The sequence below is a fragment of the Mustela lutreola genome, chromosome 11 (assembly GCF_030435805.1).
Source record: "Mustela lutreola isolate mMusLut2 chromosome 11, mMusLut2.pri, whole genome shotgun sequence".
In the NCBI taxonomy this organism is placed as follows: Eukaryota; Metazoa; Chordata; class Mammalia; order Carnivora; family Mustelidae; genus Mustela; species Mustela lutreola.
This window is the reverse complement of record NC_081300.1, coordinates 89136309-89159177: the sequence shown is the minus strand read 5'-3', so window position 1 is coordinate 89159177 and position 22869 is coordinate 89136309. Positions and strand designations below refer to the sequence as shown.

The following is a 22869-nucleotide window of genomic DNA, read 5'->3' as shown; positions in this document are numbered from 1 at the left end:
CTCATTTTTTTTTTTTTTTTAAAGATTTTATTTGTTTGAGAGAGAGGATGAGAGACCAAGAGATCATGAGCAGGGGGGCAGGGGTAGAGGGAGAAGCTGACTCTTCACTGAGTGGGGAACCCGATGCGGGACTCGATCCCAGGACCCTGGCATCATGACCTGAGCTGAAGGCAGAGGTTTTAACCCACTGAGCCACCCAGGCACCTCAAACTGCAGGCTCTTGAGCCAACGAATTGACCTCCAGTGGCTGACCGCTTAGGTTGTTTCACTTATGTCCCCATCTGCTTAAACGGCACAGCATTAGAGATGTTTCCTTAAAACAGTGCCCCACCCCTGGTAACCTCTACTCCCTTTGCATGCTTTATTTTTCTTCAAGGCACTTTTCACTGCACTTGCGAGGGTATACGTATCTGCATGTATCTACATCTTATGACTTACAGATCCGTATATATAAAGTCTACAGATACTTACATACAGATAGAGTTTTCCGCCTACCCACTGTCTACTTTGCTCTATGTCCAGCCCCTAGACCAGTGTCCAGCCCATAGTACATACTCAACAAACACCTGAGGTCTGCCACGGACTGAACTGCGTCCCTCCTGAACTCATACGCTAAAGCCCTAACCGGTTGGAGCCAGGACCTTGGGAAGTAACTAAGATGAAAAGAGGCCATAACAGGGGCGCCTGGGTGGCTCAGTCAGTTAAGTGTCTGCCTTCGGCTCAGGTCATGATCCCGGGGTCTTGGGATCGAGCCCCACGTTGGGCTCTCTGATCAGTGGGGAGCCTGCTTCCCCTTCTGCCTCTGCTCTTTGTCCCTTTGCACACAAGAGAGCTTGTGTGCTCTCTCTCTTAAATAAATAAATAAAACCTTAAAAAAAAAGAGGCCATAAGAGTAGGACCTAATCTGATAGGATTGGTGGCCTAATAATAATAATAAGAGAAACCTCTTTCTCTTTCTCTCTCCACGCACACACAGAAAGGCAGAATAAGGACACAGTGGAGGTGGCCGTCTCCACGCCAGGATGGGAGCCCTTGCCCGACAATACCATGCTGGTGGCTTGACCTCAGACTGCTAACCTCCAGAACTATGAGAAATAACTTCCTATGTCTATGCCACCCAGCCTGTGGTATTTCGTGATGGCAGCCCAAGTCAACAAACACGTGATCTAAGTGCATTTCAAAATTGTAGAGCCCCTTGGATGCTAAGCCAAAGGCTTTTGTCTTGATTGAGTAGAGACCGGGGGACTCTTAAAGCTGCCTGATTCGGGGAGGGGGGGAGCTTTTCAAAGCTAAGGGTTAGGACACACAACCGCAGGGGTTGTGGGAGGGAGAGGGTGAGGGCAGAGAGACCCAAGGCAGGAGGGTGGGTGGGGCACAGGGGGGGCGGGGAGGGCGGATGCCATGGTGCAGGGGGGAAGCCGGGAGGGCGGGGCATAGCTGCAGCAGCTGTGGTGGGGTGGGAGGTGCAGGAGAGTAGGGTGCCAGAAGCAGAATAGACAGCCGCAGGCGGGGGAGAGGGTAGGAGGACGAGGGACGAAGTCAACACTGACTCTGCGGCTCCCCTGGCAGTGGGAGGACCGCGAGCCTTCTGCAGAAGTTGGGGAGTAAGGAGCAGAAGTGACGGGAAGGTGCAGGGAGGGGGGCTTTTAAGGCAGGAAGACAGACACAAGACCTCAGAATCTGGAAGATCTAGAAACAGAAGCCAAGCCCCTTGCCCTTCCCCAGTTATGGGCTGTCACAGTCAGGAGCTCACTGTGAACTGGGGACAAGCACGTGACAGCAGGAATGGAGGGCTCTTGGGAGATACAACATTTTAGGAATTGTTAGGGTCCAAACTATGTCCCTCCCAGATTCATAGGCTGGTGTCCTAACCCCCAGCACCTCAGATTATGGTCTTATTTGGGGTCTCTAGTGAGGTCATTAAGTTAAAATGAGGTCTTTTGGGTGGGCCCTACTCCACTTAGAAAGAGGGCAAATTTCGAGACAGACCTGCACCCAGGGACCAGGCCGCACAAACACAAGGACGCCATCCACAAGCTCGGAGAGAGCCCTGGGGAGGATTCTCCCTCACGGCCCTCGGAACCACCCAACCCGTCAACACCTTGATTTCAGGAGATCGCCAGCCTCCAGAACGTTCCTGCTGTTTAAACCACCCAGTCTGTGATGTTTCGTGATAACAGCCCTAGGAAACAATCCAGGAGCTAGAGCCCAAACCTGTACGAAGCAAGTAGCTTCTGACTCTGACTGTTGGCGCCCGGGACAGCGTCTCCCTTCTAGGCCTGCAGCAGCCTGTCCTGCTTGGATTGTCCTAAAATGAGGGCAGCCTCCTGGGCCTGAGCTGGGGACCGTGCCAGCCACCCCAGGGGCCAGACACACACATCGTGCCCTCCACGGCCGTCTCAAGCAGCACCATGGGCAGCAAGCGTAACCGGGTTGTGAGCTGAGGCCCGTCAGGGTCCAGGATGGCAGACACATAAATAAGCAGGCACCCCCCATCTGTGTGATGGAAAAAACTGCTACTTATAAAACTTAACCAACTGTGCTTCGGACTTTCCAGTATAATTTCCTAGTAGTGTATTCAAAACATTATTTCTAAAGCGATTCATTCTGTATAATGACTCCAAGGAAGCTCGAAATCACTGACTCTCTCCCCCTCTTTTTCTCCCCCCCATCCCCGATTCAACAGGCTATTTTCTGCAGAGGGTGATTACAAGGAGGTGCTCCACAGCCAGACCAGCTATCCCACAGCTGGGATAGACAAGGGCCTCTGAAGGGAAGGGGTCTTTAAGTTGCGTCTTTAAGGGGTCTTTAAGTACGTTAAGTTATGTTGCTGAGTAGATGCTGACGTGGCACTGATATTGCCAAGTGGCCAGATGTTATTAGACAACTTTGAACTTGGTCCCATTACCAGACCAAATGTATATGAGTACGAGGAATTGATTTTAAAAGAAATCCTGTAATGATCTTGTGGTCCAACCCCATTCTATTACGTGTGTACTATGTGCATGCGTTGATTAAAAGCATTAACTTGCTAAGTATTTAAAATGCACAAGGCTTGTGATCATGTTTTGAGCTTTTTACCTTACAAGGTATCTTGCGACACTCAGAAAATGAAAGTCTTATGAACCTCTGAGAATCTCTGTTTGGAGGGGTGTCCGTGTGCACAGTGTGGGAGAAAAAGGACTTTGACCTAACATGGCTTATCTGGGAAAAGAACACGAATGTGGTTTGATGCCGTGAATAAGCGTGGGAGTGGTATCGCCGATTCCTGAACCAGACATCATTGTCCCACTGGAAACAGTCAGGACAGCTTGCTTTGAATATACTCACTATTAAAACAAACAGTTAGCAAAATATGTGGAAATTCCTGCAGGGCTGAACCCAAACCCCCATCAATTCAGGCCCCGCTTCCTGGCTCCGCCCTGGCTCTGCCTACCTGGGGTAGAAGGACGTGGAGGGCTGGTCTCATGGCTAATCGACTGAGAAGAAGCCCGAGGGTCACCAGCTGGTGATGGCATGGGTAGAGGGAAGCAAAATATCAGCAAGGTTTGGATTCTGCTGTCACTGGGGGCTGAGGGAGACTCCGTTCCACATCCGTTCCCAGAAAGTATCTTTGTTGAGGCTTTTTCTTGGTCTCCAGTTTGAGGGCAACCTATGACAGTATGATAACTGCTGTGTGTGTGTGATGTCTGTAGCTCATCTCAGAAGTGGAAGTTTCTGGAAGTTACTGGAAGTCAAGGCAACCATTTGATGAAAAGACAATGCCCAGATGGTGAACTTCTCAACTTCCATCATGAGCAATGTTTAGCAAATGGCTATTTGGTGGCTGAGCAGGGCTATGCTGTTGGCCATCTCCTCCTCCTCGTGGTGACCCATTTTTGGGAGGGGAAGACAGAGGCTCTGAGAGGTGAAATGACTATCTTCAAATTAACAGCTAACAGGCAACAGAGCAGGCCGTGGGGTTCAGGTCCTCCAAGCCTGGGCTTTCTACTGTAGACCCTGGCTGCCGGCCCCTGTGGACTCCTAGAGCCTGACCCCCAGCCCTGCGGCAGAAAGACGCATGCTGCCTTGATCACGATCAACAAGGATGACGATGGAGTCACAAAGGGAGAGGGGGCAGCTCTGTCACCGAGACTTGGTGGCTACTCACATTCCCTTTCCAGGCACGGAGATGTGCTTCCTGCGCTATCGGTCTCACGTTAGCCATGCAACAAAGAGCAGTAAAACTGTACCTAAACGAACCTGACCGTAATCAGCCAAAGAAAACAACGGCAATAATAATAATGATGATAATGCACATTTTAGAGCCCTCATTCTGTGCTGTGTTCTTAAGCATTAAGAGCGGGCTGTGGGGCTCGGCCCCTCACTAGTCACGTGACCTTCCTCAAGTGAACCCTCTGTGCCTCAGTTCAGTCATCTGTAAAATGGGGGCGACAGTACTTCGTTGGGTTGGAGTGGGGGGGGCTCCGTGAGACTGGGGACATGAGGTGCTCAGCACCACGCCCGACGGGGCTCAACACACATTATCAGCTGCTATTCTCACAGACGTGGTCACCTCACACCTCACCTCCCCAGAACTGGATGAGCCTGTTAGGAAACGGGCCTCCGTGCAGATGCTGTTTTGTAGTCTGGCCAAGGTCACCGGGAGGAGGAGACCCAAACGGAGAGGTCCCCAGAGCTGGGGCTGGGGAGTCCAAGAGTCCGAATGGCCACACCCTACAACGGGGCATGGGGATCCACGTTCTTGTTACTTTTACCCTGCTGTCATTAACGTGCATGTTTCCCGGCAGCTGGCTGGGTTGTCGCTGAGAGGCAGGGAGTGTTGCCTGTTTGCCTTCACTGAGATGCGGCAGCCCCGCTGGGGCTGGCTGCCTGCTTTCGGCTTTCAGCAAAGCCAGCACCCGCTGGACAGCTGGGGTGCGTGCCTGGGCGGAGAGGCGACCTGTCCCCCCTCTGATCCTCTGATTGCTGGGGACCCACGAGGACCCCCCCTCCCCTCGCCTCCTAATTTGGGGCTTTCTAGGCACTGGGATAATGCTAACACTTCATAGTACAGAAAAGCTTCTCAACAGATTTTGACATTTTGAAAGCAGCTAGCAAGCCCCGTGTCCCCAGGGGTGAGGAAATGCCAGGCTCCAGATGAGGTGGTGGGCAGGGGGATTTTGATGTAACAGTCATCTATCTGACTACCTGATTGTCAGTGTCAGCAAGAGGCTGGAGAGAAGGGCAGAGAGTTGAATAAGACAGGGGAGCCGTATTGGAAATCCCACCTCCCCCAGACCCCAAATCCTTCCTCACATCCACGGAGCAGACTGATGCTTAATAAGTAACTGAAAAATAGACATTCGGCCCTGAAGCAGGACACAATTCACCCTTTCCCCCTTCGGAAAGCAAATCTGGCAGGTAAGGAAAGAATTGCCTAATAAGAAGGGAAGCACAGGGGCGCCTGAGTGGCTCAGTCAGTTAAGGACCCAGCTCTTGATTTTGACTCAGGTCATGATCCCGGGGTCGTGAGATCGAGCCCCGCATCGGCCTCTGCTTGGACATGAAGTCGGCTGAAGATTTTCTCTTTCCCCATCTGCCCCTTCCTTTCAAATAAGTGAAATCGTTTTAAAAAAAGATTTTATTTATTGGGGCACCTGGGTGGCTCAGTGGGTTAAAGCCTCTGCCTTCAGCTCAGGTCATGATCCCAGGGTCCTGGGATGGAGCCCCGCATCGGGCTCTCTGCTCAGCAGGGAGCCTGCTTCCTCTTCTCTCTCTGCCTGCCTCTCTGCCTACTTGTGATCTCTGTCTGTCAAATAAATAAATAAAATCTTAAAAAAAAAAGATTTTATTTATTTATTTGAGAGAGAGAGAGAGCACAAGGTATGAGGGGAAGAGGGGTTCGAGGGAGAGGGGGAAGCAGATTCCCCACTGAGCAGGGAGCCCAACTCACTCGATCCCAGGACACGGGGATCATGGCCTGAGCTGAAGGCAGATGCTTAACCGACTGAGCCACTCAGGCGCCCCTCAATAAATAAATCTTAAAAAAAAAAAAAAAAAAAAAGAAAGAAAGAAAAGAAGGGAAGCAGAGAAAGGCTTGATTCAAATGCTGAGGTTTTGCAGGGAGAATGGACCAAGGGCAGTTTCTCAAGTCATTTACATAGGGCAGCATTTTCACTTAAGGGGATTCTTATGTCAAGAGCCTTAAGAATGGTGTCAAAAGTCCGTATGTGTCCCAGGTGGTATCAGCACTAAAGATGACCTCAGAGGTCCAACAATGATCCTTAGCAAGAAAAAAAAAAAAAAAAAAAAAGCAGTGTATCTGCCACAGTGGTTCCTTTTACTATAATACCTTTTCCTACTTTCTACTTGGCAAATTCCTATTATGACCTTCCAAACTCAGTTCAAATGTTACCTCTTCAGCTAAACACTTCCTGATGCCTGCTGAGGTATTTATGTTCCCACAGTGTTTTGTGTCCCTTTGTATTTTAGGATTAATAGCACTGTACTGGTGTCTGTCTCCCCACATTCATCCGTGAAGGTCTTATGGGAGGGAGGGAGAGGTTTGGTCATCTTTGTTTCTACCCCAGGGCTACGCATGTGGCAGGGGTCAGGTAAAGGTTTGGTGATGGGGGAGCTGATTTATTCTATCTACCAGCCCAGGCCAGAGAGGGTTTGCAAAGGGATGTTTAAAGACGAGCGTTACATGGGTCAGTTAAGCATCTGCCTTCGGCTCAGGTCATTTGATCCTAGGGTCCTGGAATCGGGTCCCATGTCAGGCTCCCTGCTCCTACTCCTGCTATCCATCTTAAAATAAAGGAAAAAAAAGAAAAGAAGACGAGCACTACAGTCACTCACACACTGTGTTCTGGTGACGAGGGACTGGAGTCTCACTGGCTGTACCGCCTGCAGAAACCGTTAGCAAGAAAAATCACCACTAGATAGAGATGAACATCTCAGCCTCCAGAGATGGACTGAAGAGAAGGTGCTTCTGTGGTTGATTTTCCTTGACTGCGGATAGAGGAGAGAATCAGGAAAGAAGGGGAAGACCTCACTATTTCTTCAGGGAGCTAACAGTCTTCTGAATCAGGAAGTTCTTTCTCTTGTCTAGCCTGTATCCACTCTGCTTCCCCTGGACTCTGTCCCCTTTGGCCCCGTCCTTGGGGGAAATGCAGACCAGCTGTTTTTTTCACCTCCCCCTGTCTCGTCCTGACTCAGGAAGGCAGGTAGTGGCTGGGTCTCTTTTTGTGTTATTAACAATGCTAACCCCCCCCCGCAGATGCCTAAAAAAGCAAAGAATGTGGGTTACAACTGGGAGGAAGGAAGCCGGTCTGGAAAGCTCCAGGTAAAGTGGCTTTGAGCAGGTAGAGAAGAAGCGAGGCATATACGCCGGTCTTTAAGGGTGAAAAGAAGAACATTACGTTTTCTATTAATTTGCTCAGCCTGGGAAACATTTCCCAGCACTGTGGCTATGGAGATGTCTAGCAGGAAGTAACAAGGCTGCTTCCATAGCGCTGGGGCTGGGACTCACATATACCCAGCCACTTAGCTCTCTACCCTCTTCCAGCTGTATCTCTGAGATGCATTTGGAAAACTGAGGCACAGACAACGGAGTCAGGGTGATCTTGATAGCCGGTGGTTTTGGGGTCAAAACGACACTGAGGATTTGCCGGTGATAAAAGAGAGAATGTACCTCCTGGCAAGGCTGATCTGCATGTCCTGAATCTAGAGGCTCCCTATTCTAAAACTGTCTTATCTTTAGGAAGATGTGATTGTTCCTACCTTGCCCAGCACTGTCTCTCCTTCTCCAGGCAAAGGGAACGACCATTTTTGAGGAGCTCTAAGGCAAGTCCTCAGCACCCCTCCCTGATGGCTATGGCCAAAATGTTTAAGTCCCTCTGACTCCCAAATGCATATGTTGAAATCTAATCCCCAAAGTGGGGGTATTCGTGAGTGGGGGCATTCGTGGGTGGGGGCTTGGGGAAGGGATTAGATCACCTTCTAAAAGAGACCCAGAGAGATGCCTCTTCTGCCCTGTGAGGACACAAGGAGAGAAGACCTCTGCCATGAACCAGGAAGTGGGCTCTCAGCAGACCCTGAACTGCTGTAGCCTTGATCTTGGACTTCCCAGCCTCTAGAACTGTGAGAAATAAATGTGTTTTTTGTAAGCCACCCAGTTCATGGAATTCTGGAATTAGAGCAGCCTGCCTGACCTAAGACACTGATCATTGCACCATGAAGCTCTGAAAAGAGGGCCAGTGGTCTTATTAATCACTTCTGCCCCATTCCCAATATTGAGAGTCCCACTCCTCAGGCCTGAAGTTCAAGGTTATGGTTTCTAAGCTATCACTGTCAAACCGAGGTAAGCAACATAAAAGGAAATGGCCATCATCCTGCCATTGCTTAGAATTCAGCAGTGACTTTCTGGCGGGGTCAAAGCATCCTCTGTTTTGTCTCTGTAGGTCAGGTCTCAGGAGTTAATGCAAACCAGCAGTTATAAACTCTGACACCTGGAGGGATAGGTACGTAGGTAAGGTAAATTAGCCAAGCAGGCTAGCTAATTTCAAGATGAAACACTCGGCTGCATGTTAAACACATAAGAATAGTCTTCATTTCTGTAAAATAAGAAATCTTTCTCGTGTTTCCTGAAACATACAAAACTCCTGGTTTATTTTTACCTGCCACTTACAATAAAGTCATGGGTATAAAAATATTTCCCTTTCATCCTAAGAAAATCAATAGTACTAATGTTACAAAAAGAAACAACAGACAATGGTCTTAAGGGGAGGGGTACAATAGGGAGTGGTGGGGATTGTGGCAAACTGGAAAGCCCATGCTCTGTCCATGCAGATTATTGTCTCATAAGAATATAGGCTCGAGGTGGTCAGTGTGTCCACCTTTTTAAAGAGAAGCTGTGAATACAACACTTATATAAAATTTTAAAACACTGGCAGTAAATTCAAAGTACAAATACAAATTATCCTTTAAGGCAATGTAGTACAGACCTAACAAATCATGTCCAGAGCCTGGGTCTAGCCTGAGGCCGTCTCTTTCTGTTCTTCTTTTGTCTTGCAAGGATTTGAATTATGGCAATACTCCTTTCTTTTCAGTTAAGAAAGGAAATACAAAGAAGAATGTTAACTTCATTTGCTCGATTAATCATGAATGGAAAATAGCGCCCTCACAGCTCACGGTGTGGCCCTGAGTTTTGAGGACAGCATAATAGATGTCTCTATTGGTGTTCCTCCTCCAAGCATTCCTAGATGTCACTGCAAGAGGGTGAGTCACTAGCCAGGGGGAGCAAGCTCTGACCTACCGCAGAATCCCTGACATCTTATCTTCCTGGCTAGCTATCAGCTGCTAGGGAAAGCAATCCCCGCTGAGGCTCTGGAATGTTCCCTCCTTCTCTTGGGAGGCTATGTAGAGAGGCCTTGGGTCATTGCTCAGGTGAGCTGGTAGTGAAAGGTGCCATCCATCCAGATACATCAGAAGACAGAACCTGGCCACCTGCCCCGTGCCATCTAGGATGGATGAGAAGAAGGAGACTTGGGCCATCTCCCTGTTGTGACCTCCCACACACCATTCCTCCCATAAATCGTTGCAGTGCAGAGGATAGGTAGCAAATTCGTCTGCTTTAATAGGGTTGCACTGGCCTGGTCTGTAAGCTGCCCAAGCAGGTGGGAATGAGGCACTATCTCTAGCCAAATCTCTCTATGCTCAGAAACAACGACTCAGCTGCCAAAACACACCTCAGCAAACTGGCAAAGACCGAAAGTTTGATAATACGTTAGACTGGTGAGGCTAATACCACTGTGGGGGATACCACTGCTCTCCTGCTTAGCTGGTAGGATTGGGACAATGCTTACGGTGAGCCATTTCTCCATTTCTGCCCCAATCACAAATGTATATGATCGCTGAGCCAGCAATTCCATGTCTAGGAATTTATGCTGTTGAAAAGATTGCCCATGTGCCATGCGGGGCATTTAGGCAATGTCATGGCAGAATACCGGCAAGGACCTAAGTGTCCATTATGGAGGACTGGCTCAGTAGGTGCGGCAGAGCCATGCAATGGAATATTATACAGCTGTGAAAAAGTGCCAGGCCTTCCCTCCCCTACAGATTGGGGGTAATCACCAGAATATGTTGATAAGTGAAAAGCAAGGTGCAGAGAAATATGTACAATGTGTTCTCATTTGCATGAAAACAGTGTGTGTGTGTGTGTGTGTGTCTATGCGTAAAGTATTGCGGAAAGAAATGATAAATATTGCTGGAATTGCTGGAATGTGGCTGGAATTAGGGGAGAGAGGAAAACTTTTTACCATGTATCTTTACTTTCTAAATTTGGGATGTGAATGGCATGGGAGTGCCTCTGTTGGTGAAAACAGAATTGAATTTCAAAAAATGGCAAGATCATGAACAAAGCAAAACAAAGCCAAAACCTATCTCCTAGGAGGCATGCTCCTGGCCTCAGAGCCCCTGAGCTCTCCAGGTGTGGTGGTTCATCCCCATCCCAACATGGTTTGATATTTGCCATCCCTTCCCCTCCTTTTCACGCCGGGGAAGGTTTAGGGAGCCGTGCAGTGTGGGAGCCAAGCTGGCACCACCCGCTTACCTGCTCCTTCTCTGAATAAGGGTTGTTGAGGATGACGGGCACATGGTCCTTCCCCCACAGGTCACTGAAGACTCGGTCATTCTCCACGCCAAGGGGCAGCGGTTTGTGTGACTTGCCATCCACACCTCTGGAAGACAACGTAGGGGAAGTGAGAAAGGCATGCTCTCAGGGGGCACAGGCTGACGGCCCCGGTCTGCAAGACCTACATCTGTACAGAATTTCTGCAGTCATCCTCGGGACTCTGCACGGAGCCAACACGCTGTGGGTGCTCAGCTTGCTGCTCAGCAGAATCACCAGCAACATGTGGGAAGGCAGGCAGCCCCCTCGCCAAGCACAGAGGTGAGCTCACTGATGTCGGCGCTGATGGCTGGTACATACCCAACTTTGTGGGCATCACTTCCGGATGGCCATGACCTGGCCTTGGTCCTCCTTCTCACTTCCCCATTTCAAAGATCCAGGGACACAGAAGCAGAACCCTGGACAACTTCAGATGTAGGAGGCAGGACAGACAGAGAAGACAACAAGCCCCGGGGGACAGGGTGATGGGTCATCCTAATTCTGAATAAGCACTAATAATGAGACTAATGATAGCTGCACCAAGAGAAACAGAAATGATTCTGAAAATGAGGGGAACAGAGCAACAAAATAAATAAGACCATAAAAATGATAGCTAGTGTTTATTAAGCATTTATGTGTCAAGCACCTTACAAGGGTTTTAATTTAATCCTTTTGACAACTCTATGAGGTAGGGATGGATATTAACGGTGTTTTATGGATGTTGTAAGCGAGACAGACACTAAGATGCTCAGGGTCACAGTTTTTCAGTCCAGTATTCACAGCCATTCTGAATTGGAGGCCCTCATTATCATCATTCATCAGCATTGTTATCACCCTCATCACCATCACCACCACCACTCTCGACAACATCACCATCATCACCCACCACCCTCATCACCATCACCACCACCACCCTCATCACCATCACCACCACCACCACCACCACTCTCATCACCACCACCACTCTCGTCAACATCACCATCATCACCCACCACCCTCATCACCATCACCACTACCACTTTCATCACCATCACCACCATCACCACCACCCTCATCACCAGCACCAGCATCACCACCATCCTCATCATCACCACCACCACCACCACCACCACTCTCATCACCATCACTGTCATCAACACCACCACTCTCGTCAACATCACCATCATCACCCACCACCCTCATCACCATCACCACCACCACCCTCATCACCATCACCACCACCACCACCACCACTCTCATCACCACCACCACTCTCGTCAACATCACCATCATCACCCACCACCCTCATCACCATCACCACCACCATCCTCATCACCATCACCACTACCACTTTCATCACCATCACCACCATCACCACCACCCTCATCACCAGCACCAGCATCACCACCATCCTCATCATCACCACCACCACCACCACCACCACTCTCATCACCATCACTGTCATCAACACCACCACTCTTGTCAACATCACCATCATCACCCACCACCCTCATCACCATCACCACCACCACTCTCATCACCATCACCACCACCACCACCACCACTCTCACCACCACCACTCTCGTCAATATCACCATCATCACCCACCACCCTCATCACCATCACCACCACCACCCTCATCACCATCACCACTACCACTTTCATCACCATCACCACCATCACCCTTATCACCATCACCACCACCCTCATCACCATCACCAGCACCAGCATCACCACCACCCTCATCACCATCACCACCACCACCACCACTCTCATCATCATCACTGTCATCAACACCACCACTCTTGTCAACATCACCATCATCACCCACCACCCTCATCACCATCACCAGCATCACCGTCATCACCATCACTACCAACACCAAGATCACCATCATTACTATTGTCATCATCACCATTGCCACCATCACCACCATCATCCCTATCACCACCACCATCATCACTATCACCATCATCACCATCAATACCACCAACACCACCATCACATCAACAGAATCACATCATCACTATCACCATCCCCAGTACCATCACATCATCATCATCACCATCATTACTATTGCCATCATCACCATCGCCACCACCACCCAAACTTCCATTGATACCACCACCACCACCATTATTCTGATGATCATCACCATCCAGCTTCTCCTCATCCGCATAACCATCATTGCCATAATCACTCTCATCATCACCATCATCACCATCCCTACCAGCATCACCATCCTCCTCCATTGTCACCATCATTAGCACCTTCATTACTATAATCATAATCCTCATAATCATCATTGGATAAGGAGATGGAGGCCCAGAAAGGTTAAATCATTAGCCCCAATTACACAGGTATGTGCAGGAGTTGGGATTCAAACCCAGACTTGTTCTCTAAATGCTGACTTCTTAACTGCAAAGCTTTCCTGGCTCTCTGCTCTTGAACTCAGATTCGGGAGGAGACAATCTCAGCTATGTTCCGCAGCCTGGTCATCCTCTAAAGATGGAGATAAGTCATGGCTGAGATGGAACTGACTTCATATTACAATCCAGACCTTCTGAGCAGCTCTGCCTTACCTCTGTCCTTCTTCCCTCTGAGCTCTGTCCTCCTGCTTCCTGACAACGGGCCTCTTTTTAACCCTCCCTTCCACTTTCACTCTATAACATCTGTCTGCTCCCCAGCTTCGGGCACCATGGCTTCTCTGGAGCCCCTCTTGATTTTGGTCCCAGGTATCAAGGCTTACCCTTACCTAGCCCTCTGTTCTACCTTCCCAGCTTTAGGGATTTATAATCCCGGTGCCATCATTTCCCCCAACCCCTAGTCTGCGCTGATGGTCATTCAGGGCTCGAGCTCTGAGGGCAGGGCCCGAGTGGCCCCTCTAGCTGTTCACTCGGGGCCAGTCACACCCCCTCCTCGCTGTGTTTCACAAAGCGCTGGTGGCCTGCGTCAGAGCCACTTCCACTCTTCTACATGGAGAGGTCTGCAATTGTTTGAGGGAACATTCTGTTTTACCCTCTTGAAAATGTCACCAAACACACTGGGAGTGGTTCTTGATTACAGACATTCCACAAGCCAGTGGTTTACCTACATGGTGATAAACAGAGGAATTTTCTGTTGAGATGGCTGCTCAAAATGTCACTCAGCTCCCGCTCAGCTGTGAAACGCCCGATCTTATGATATCATGTGACTATAAATGGGGCTTCAGCAGAGATGAAAGGCCGATACTGTTTGAGGGTCTGTAACATACCAGGTGCTGGTGGAGAAGTGACTTCATTTACTCTCAACAGACTGTTTTGCAGAGGCAAAAACTGAGCCCAGAGAGGTTATGTATGTTTCCCAGGCTCCCACAGTAAGCACAGAGAAGATTTGAAACTAGGTCTGATTGATGCTCGCCCCAGATCCTTCCGTTTTTAAGCAGAGACAGGAGAAAGGAGTTACTCCAAGCCAGAGGCTAAAGAGCAAGGAATCCAACCTCTCTTGCTGAATGAGGCCAGTCTGCAAACATTACAGGGAACAATTACCTAGGCAACTCCGAAATGGCTCACATAGCTTGTCTATCTTGAATCTTCAGGGAGACCTGCTTTTATCCTCACCCTCCTCGCTCCTTTTTTAAGAGCCTTTAACACCTCTGTTTAAATAATGCATTTGAAGTGTTTTGTCAACACAAACTTATTTAAGAGGCCCGTGTGATGAGCTGGGGAGGAATATTTTTAATATGGGACCAAGGGGAACACCCAGGTTGAGCTATTTTGTTTCCGTTCACCCAAGAGCAAAATCAGAAGTAGATTTCCATAGATTCCCCGCTCCTAGTCTGATAGTGATACCAGGTCTGAGGGAAAATCTAGTTAATTGCGGCGAATCTGCTCACCCTGGGATCTAGCCGCTTCATGGGTTCCTACGGGAACCACCAGGAAGCTACTGGTTAAGAGGGTGGGCTATCGGTTGGGTGGCATTGGGTTCAACTCTTGGCTCTGCTGGTTATAAGTTGTGCAACTTTGGATATTTATGCTGTCTGAATCTCCATTGATTCATCTCTAAAGCAGGTTAATAATATCTAGTTCATGGGGTTGCAGCAATGGTTAAACGAGGTTAAGCTTATAGCCCTTAGCTGTGTGGCACCTGCTGTTACTTTTTCTACTACTGTGTTCATGGGCTGATCAGACAGAAACAGATAAAGGGAAAATGCTGGTTCTGTATAAATCTGCCAAGGTTGCTCTAAGCCAGCATGGTCTGGTAGAACTTTCTGTGATGATGAGAACATCCTACGTCTACATTGTCCAATTTTATAGCCACTGGTTACGTGTGGCAATGAGTATTTGAAATGTGCCCGTGGTCAGTGAGAAACTGAATCCAAAATTTTATCTAATTTTAATGAAATTTAAGTAGCTAAATGTGGCTGGCGGTTATAGCACTGGACAGTGGCCCCTCAAGGACTTGGAACATTAAGTTCCAAGGACTTAATGTCTTGGAAGCCTGGGAAAGGAGGCATTCATCGCTTTTGCTGAGAAAAAAGCATGTTCTCTGGGGGTTGGACGGCACAGGTAGGGATACTCAGACCCTTTCTGAGCTGTTATGTCTTGTTCCCAAGGCACAGGACTTCAGGAATTCTCTGCTTCCCTTCCAGACTCCTACCTCCCATCATTCTCAGTCCTGATCTCCACTCTCTTTTCCTCCCAAAGAGCACCCTGTTGCCTGCTCTTACCTTTATACCTGACCTCTCTGGAATGCCTTTTCATCCTCCCTCTGCCAGGAACCAGCTCCTACTCAACATTCAACACCCACTTCACACCCCTCCTCTCCTGTGGGTTAAACAAGGTCATGAGCGTAAAATGCCCAACACATAGTCAGAACTAATTAAACATGGGTGTCTTCATTGACAACGAAGGTAACTTAAGCTCAGAGAGATTAGGTAACTCATCAAAGGTCACACTACTGATAAGCAGTGGAGAAAGCCTGAAAGTCAGATGTTTCCTTCTTGCTGTTCCCCTAGCTGAGAGTCACTGAGAACAGTGGTGATGGGGGAGACGTTTGGTTGAGCCGCATACTGGTGAAGAACCTCAAATTCAGATTTGAGCTTTTCCTCCAATGGGGTAGAGGTGTTGAACGTATTTATCTGTTGAATGATAGCCTGGTCACTTTCATGTATCATTTCTTCTTTCAATAAATAAACTGGCAGCCCATAGATGGATGGGATAGGGTCTGTCTTGACTTCTTAGAAGCCTGGAGGATGACTCTCCTTTGCCAGTACTTATGAATGTTGGTCCTGCCCAGCTCCCTGGAGTGCTTTTGGTTTAGATCAGGGTTTCTCAACCTGGAACTATTGGTATCTTGGGAGCTGGACCTATCTTTGTTGTGGGAAGCTGTCCTGATCTCTGCCCATTAGATGCCAAGAACTACCTTCTTCCCTCCACAGTCCCTGCCCGATGTGACAATCCAAAATGTCTCCAGACATTGCCCAATGTCCCTTTGGGGAGGAAGCAAAGTGTACCCCTTGGTGAGAAGCACTGGCTTAGCTGTGGCTGGGAACCCAACCTCATGCTTCCCCCACAGTCCCTCCAATCCCTGCTCTATGGCCATCTCTACGTCTACGAGGATTTATTCACTAGTTGCCCCTTGTTCCCAGATGGGACTGAAGAACCTGCCTTCCGTATGTGGCTTCTACTCCTTCTCAGCCATCCATGGTCCCCTGTGTAGGCCATCCTCCAGTGGGCTTGCTTTCCAGGATAGACCAGGATCCCCACGGCCATCATGTGGTCACGTTAGGCAGTTCTCACACTTAGGAGGCATCAGAATCAACTGAGGGTCCTGTTAAAATTTCTCTGAACTTGCCTCCTGGACAGTCTGAGGTAGCGGGTCTAGATGGGAAGCCTGGAATCTGCATTGTCCAAAGCACCCCATGTGGTCCATGGACTTCCTTGAAGACCCATCTTCCTGGGAGTGCTACGGGCCTGACTCTAGCAGGGAACAGCAAGGTTCCTTCCTGGTTAGAAATGTTAGCATCCTCCAAGCTCCTTCTTTTCTTTCTCCTCATAAGACCAGGCATGGTGCTTTACCTTCCACTCGGCAAGCATTTTCTGTGCTTTCTGGCAAGGACCAAACTAAAGCCTCTTTTCTTCCATTTCGCTAGCTGGACAGTCAACCCCAAGCTAACACAGTCAGTCTGGCATCTCTAGACCTTTCCAAAACTTTTGCCATCTCCTTCCCACTGAGGCTTCCTGGGGGCCAGGCCTTGGGCTCTCAGGCAGGGCAGTCCTGGGTCAATGCCACAGGAAGTTTGCACAGGTGTGAGTCACCCCAGCGCCGACCACTAACTAATCCCGAATACCCAGGATGGGGAGCAGGTGGGCCAGGCCTCTGTGTCGGGCACAGTCTGGAGGTAGGGGCTGCTTGCTCCGCCCTGACCAGGCGAGAAGGCTGCTGAGGAGCAGCTGGTCCTGGCAGGAGGCCTGCCGCGTTTCTCCTCAGACATGGCACTACGCTCTGACCCCCTTCTCACCGTCCACGCTCCACCCGGTCTCGGATATTGGGAGTGAAGTGAGAGCAGGAAGACTTGGGGGCCATGGAAAAATGAGTCTGAGGTCTCTGCAAAGCTCTGTTCTAGATCTCATCGTGCTGGAGTGGGGGAAGATGATGAAAGGGGAGACGAGGCTCTTGAGAGCTAGAATTTTACTGCAGTGCTCTAGCTGAGAAGCGAGGTGAGGGCCTCTGGGCTCAGCAACAATCAGGACTGTAATTCTTCACATCACAAAAACTGGACAGGATCCTCAAACTCCAGTGTTTACAGCGTCCACGCTGAGCCGATTGGCAGACTCGGGTTCCTGGGGAGCTGGAGAGCCCGCGCTAGGCCCCGCCCAGCTCCCCGGGCTGGCTGTCTCCCCACGAATAGACTTGATGCTAATAGCTCTTCTGATATTCTCTTTATTTTTGAGAGGCTGGAAATCAGTTTCATTGTGAAACCTCTTGCTTTCTCTATTTTGCCACAAAATCATTCTTTAAAAAACTCCGTAGGCCTCCCAATAAAACTCGTAGACGATCTGGGTGGGACCTTCAATCCCCCGTTTGTGACCTGTGACCTAAAGGGATGTCTGAGCTCCTCCCCCTAGAGTGATGCTCTGGAGAGTGTACTTTCGGGGTGGGCTGGACAGGAGGGGGACTGGTCAGCTGCCTGGCCTGTGATGAACGTGCTCGCTACTGACCTTAAGGAGGAGCCTGGAAGGAATCTTAGGGCTCATCTGGTCCACATACTACTTTTACAGATGGGGAAACTGAGGCCCAGAGAGGTCCAGGGACTTTTCTAAAATATGTAGGTGCTGAGTGGCAAAGGGAGGACTCAAAGTAAGGTCACGGAACCCAGTCCAGTGAGACCTCATAGTAATGGCCAGTCCAGGACCTGGGCACAGCTTTCTCCAGGGGGCTTGTTGGATGAGTGCAGTGGGCTAAAAGTGGCCCCCAGAGACATCAAACCCTAACCCCTGGAACCCATATATGTTACCTTACATGGAAAGGGGGTCTTTGCAGGGGTGATGGAAGTTGAGGATGTTGAAACTGGGATTATCTTGGATTAACTGGGTAGGCCCTAAATGCCATCATACGTCCTTAGAAGAAGGAAGCCGAGGGAGATCTGCCATAAGAGAGGAAGGCCATGTGACCCTGAAGGCAAGAGGCCGCATGCTGCCTCTGAAGGGTCAGGAAGGGGCTGGGCTACTAGCCAAGCAAGTCAAAGAATGCAGCTCTCACAGCTGCAGAAGGCAGGGAAACAGATTCACCTCTAGAGCCTCCAGACCTAAGACCTTTGGAGCTGTAGGAGAATAAATGCGGGTTGTTTTAGGCCACCGCGTTTGTGATCTTTGTTATTGCAGCAAGGAGCAGGGGAAACTGAGACAGTGGCTGAGGCAGGGACGGCGTGCAGAATTAGTGTCCCAGCCCACACGTGGTGTCACTGCCTACCTCTTTATTCCTACTCACTATGCTCACGTCCCACAGACCTTCTTTCCGTTCCTTGAACATCCGACCTTGTTCCTGCCTCAGGGCCTTTGCTCCTGCTGTACCTTTTGCCAGGAATGCCCTTCCCTAGATTTCACATGGTTCACACCTTCTGGCCTCAGTATAAATGTTGCCTTTTTAGGGAGGCTTTCTCTGACTCTCTGATCTAGTTTTTTTTTTTTTTTTTTTTTTTAAACCTAACCCCAAGCCTTGTTTCTTCAAATCACCATGTTATTATTATTATTTTTAATGTTAGTCACCATACAGTACATCATTAGTTTTTAATGTAGTATTCCATGTCTCTCATGCAATTTCTAAAGCGATTGCCTGAGGCTACCTGTTTTTTATTCCCTTCTTGTCTATGACTTCTTAATGACAGAGGCTCCTCGGTGGATCCCCAGTTCCAAGGACAGTATCTAGGGCAGAACAGATGCTCAATAAATATTCGTTGAATGAAAGATGGTGAGAAGGCCCCTGGTTACGGCTGTCTGGGGTGAGCAGGTGGCTGGGTGGGCTTAGTCTATAGCTCTTCCCCAGAACGAGGGGCTGGGTGCCCACATGACAAAGTGGCGGGGACACAGACGGAAGAGAGGGTAAAGCAAGAGTAACGACTCCATAACTACGACTCCAGTCCCTTCCCCAGGAAAGGACGGACTGGGGAAGCCCCAGGTGTTCAAACGGTCAGGATGAGAATGAAAGCTCACACTGACACTCAGTGCAAAGGCAGTCATCGGAGTCCATGCCAACAGAGTGACTCAAAGCCATGAGTCAAGTGCAGCCAGAGAGGAGGTCCTCTACTGCAGACAGCCCTGGAGTCAGGGCTGCTGTTGGTTGGTCTGAGATCAGTTCTCCAGGGGTGCTCTCTCTCATCTCTCTCTCCCTTCCGGACTGAGAAAGTACTCCAGCATCCTCAGCAGCTTGATGGCCAGCGGTCAAGTACGCTGTGGCCAACAGTGCCATCTATGTTGGTAGCAGCCAAGACCATGGGCTCGGGGTCAAGTCCTGGCTTTGCTACTTGTGAGCTGTGTGACCCGGCAGAAGGGACTGCACCTCTCTGAGCCTTGGTTTGCTTATTAGGAAAACAGGTGCTGTGAGGAGCAAATGAACTCATCAATGTCAACACCTGCACATCGGGGCAGGCCCACCTGGAGTATTCAGTACACGTTGACCCGCATCACGATGATGAAACGCAGGCTTGTCACAGGTGACCTCCTCTCCCCTGTTAAGCTCTTTCTCTGGGCTCAAAATGGACTTCTGTGCCTCCGGCCACGTTCTCTCGCCTGGTTTGTCTTTAACTGTAGATGCCCACAGTGAGACGTCCAGGTAGAAGCCAGGCGGCACCCTGTGGCCCGTGCTAGGTGACCCTGGACAAAACTGCTCCAGCTCTCAGAGTTTCAGTTTTCTCACTGATAAGGGAACCCCAACCACACAGCCCGCTTAGGGAGCTGAATTCACCCCAGCCCTGAAGACACGGGGGTCAGGAAGGTACTCTGTAAGGAGCCGAGTCCCCTGCAGGTGGAGGGGAAGCGATCCCAGCACAGGGGAGGCTGACCGGCTGGTCCAGATGGATGCTGGGCCAGGGACCTTGGCCTCTTTAGAACCCTCCTTCAGGGCAGCAGAACAACCTGGATATCCTCTGACACGCAGCATTTTAAAGTGACCGCTCCCAAGGGCAGAAGGTTCCAGAAGCCCCCAGATTTCCCTTCCTTACACACCCACATGCTGCCATCACCCGCCAGGTCCACCTCCCCCCAGATGCAAGGTGAGGCTGTACCTACACGAGCCATCGCATCTCCCCCCCGCGAAGGGCCAGCATCCCAGCAACAGGACCAGGGATGCCCTGCAACGGAAAGGAACTAGATAAAGCAGGAGAACAGGTCCGCGTCCAAGAGGAAAGAGGAAAGGAAGGAAATGAAGCCAAGAGAACAGGAAAGTCAAGGGCACCGCTGAGAACCAGGGATGGCCCCAGCCTCTGCTTGGTCCCCCAGAAGCCACAGACTGCTGCCGTAGCCGGGGGCTCCAGGCCTGGCGGGGGCCACCCGGAAGCCAGCTCTGACCCCACCCCACAAAGCAGCCTGGATGGGGAAGCCCCTGGAAGGGTGCGTCATTTCTAGGCCACCGTGTGCTCCAAGGGGCTCGGATGCTCCCAGGCCTGCCAGGCCCAAGAGTGACCCTGAAGACCGTTCTGTCCCTGGGCTTCCGTTTCCTGACTCGGGACGCTGACACTCAGCACGGCATTTAGCTCAGCCACTGGGAGGCAGGCTGGTGATTCCTGAGGGCACATCTGCAACAACCAGAAGTTTGGGTTGTTCCAACGATCTCGAGGGCTCCTGCCATCACAGTGGGAAGGAGGTGGCCTCGGAGGTGGGGGGACATCTTTCAGTGCCAGGGACAAACCCACACAGGGAAGACGGGGCCTGGCTGCCACGCACCTTTTGGACATTCACCCAGATCCGAAGCAAGCTAAGCTTTGATTCCTGAGCCAAGATTCCAATTGGGTCGGACATATAAACACGGCTTTAAAATATCGTGAATTTTCCTTGTAGGCCACCACTGGGTCAAATCAAGACAGGACACCGTTTTATCGGGAGTCCAGTCACCACTTCGGAAAATCCCATACCACATCACTAAGACGACCCTACTGGTGGTGTCTGAGTTGCCAAAATGACACACTTGTGTCAAATCCACATTTGACACTGTCATGTGCGGGCTAATTCTACGTGTAGGGGCAAATATCCAAGTACTGATCTATTACATTAGAACTTCTATTACTATAAGTTACTTTTTTTCTTTTAAAGATTTATTTTTTTATTTGAGACACAGAGAGAGAGAGAGAGAGAGAGAGAGCATGCACAGAGGGGGTTGAGGCAGAGGGAAAGGGAGAGAGACACCCAAGCAGACTTTCCGCTAACCAGGGAGCCTGATACAGGGCCTGATCTCACGACCATGAGATCATGACCTAAGCTGAAACCAAGAGTCGGACACCAACCGACTGTGCCACCCAGGCACCCCTACAATAAATTGCTTTTATGCTTGGTGTCCTTTCTTTTATCGTTAGGGCATTATATTTATTAAAAAATGTAAAGTGTGAGTAGGTTATATGATCCATGAATTTGCTCCTGGCTAGTAAAGGAGGCATTTAAAAATACTCGTTAAGGGGCACCTGGGTGGCTCAGTGGGTTAAAGCCTCTGCCTTCGGCTCAGGTCATGATCTCAGGGTCCTGGGATCGAGTCCCGCATGGGGCTCTCTGCTCAGCAGGGAGCCTGCTTCCTCCTCTCTCTCTCTGCCTGCCTCTCTGCCTACTTGTGATCTGTCTCTGTCAAATAAATAAATAAAATACTTAAAAAAAATACTTGTTAAAGTGGCGGAAGGTGAGGGAAAGTTCTGAGCCCAGCACAGGTGTGGGTCATCAAGCCAGGGAAACCACGTGCTGGCATCAGACAATACTCCTCCTTCGAACCGCTTCCCTCAGCTGGGTTCGTGGAGCCCTGGACTTGCCCCGGGCCACTTTCTTCCAAACGATGCCTCCTCCAAAGCAGTGTTTGCTGCTCCTTTTGGTCACTGGAATGAAGGCTGTGATGGACGAGGGCAGGTCAAGAGCTCGGGGCAGCCCCCCAGTTTGGGAAACTAGGGCCGCTGGAGGAGACCCCACATCAGACTGGCGTGTCCTCCCTCCACCCTCGGGGAAACAAAGCCTGCTTTTCTGAGTTGGGGTTTGGAGAGGCGCCCCCTCAGGCCTGGCCTATGAGAGGGCTGCAGTTCAAGTCCTTTGTATTTCATGACCTCCGCCAATCCTGGTGTCCCGCGCCGGGCCGGGCTTGTGTGTCCTGCCCTGTCAGCTGGGAGAGGGTCATACTGGCTTCTGGGATGGGGAGGGACCTGCCGGGGACTTCTCCACGTCACACAGGGAGATTCAGGCTCCTGGGTCCGGGATGGGACTGAAATAAAGCCCCAGCGAATTCTGACGCTCCTGACCCCACGCCCGCCCTGCGCCCAGCCAAGACTCAGAACCAAGTGTACGGAACGCTAGATACGGCCCCAGATAGAACACCCGATGTAACACTCTTACTCAGCTTCCTGCTGCTCCTCCTGGGAGAAGGGGTGTTGAGGAAGAGGGTCTACCCAGGAAACTTTGAGGGGAGGCACTTCGGGTGGTGTCCCAGAAAAACCAGGCCAATGACTGAACCTGGATTCTCCAACTGCTTTAAGATTTAAATCCATTGAATGAGACTTGGCGGCTGCTGGCTTC

General features: G+C 50.1%; 1 protein-coding gene across 7 annotated transcripts in view; it reads right to left on the bottom strand.

The window, feature by feature from the left end:
- NOS1 (nitric oxide synthase 1) overlaps positions 1 to 22869 on the bottom strand; it is a 175719-nt gene that overhangs the window by 62572 nt on the left and 90278 nt on the right. For all 7 annotated transcript variants that reach the window (XM_059140981.1, XM_059140977.1, XM_059140980.1 and 4 more), the window contains exon 3: positions 10595 to 10721. In XM_059140981.1, the coding sequence (XP_058996964.1) occupies positions 10595 to 10721 (127 nt within the window). The remainder of the gene's footprint in view (positions 1 to 10594; positions 10722 to 22869) is intronic.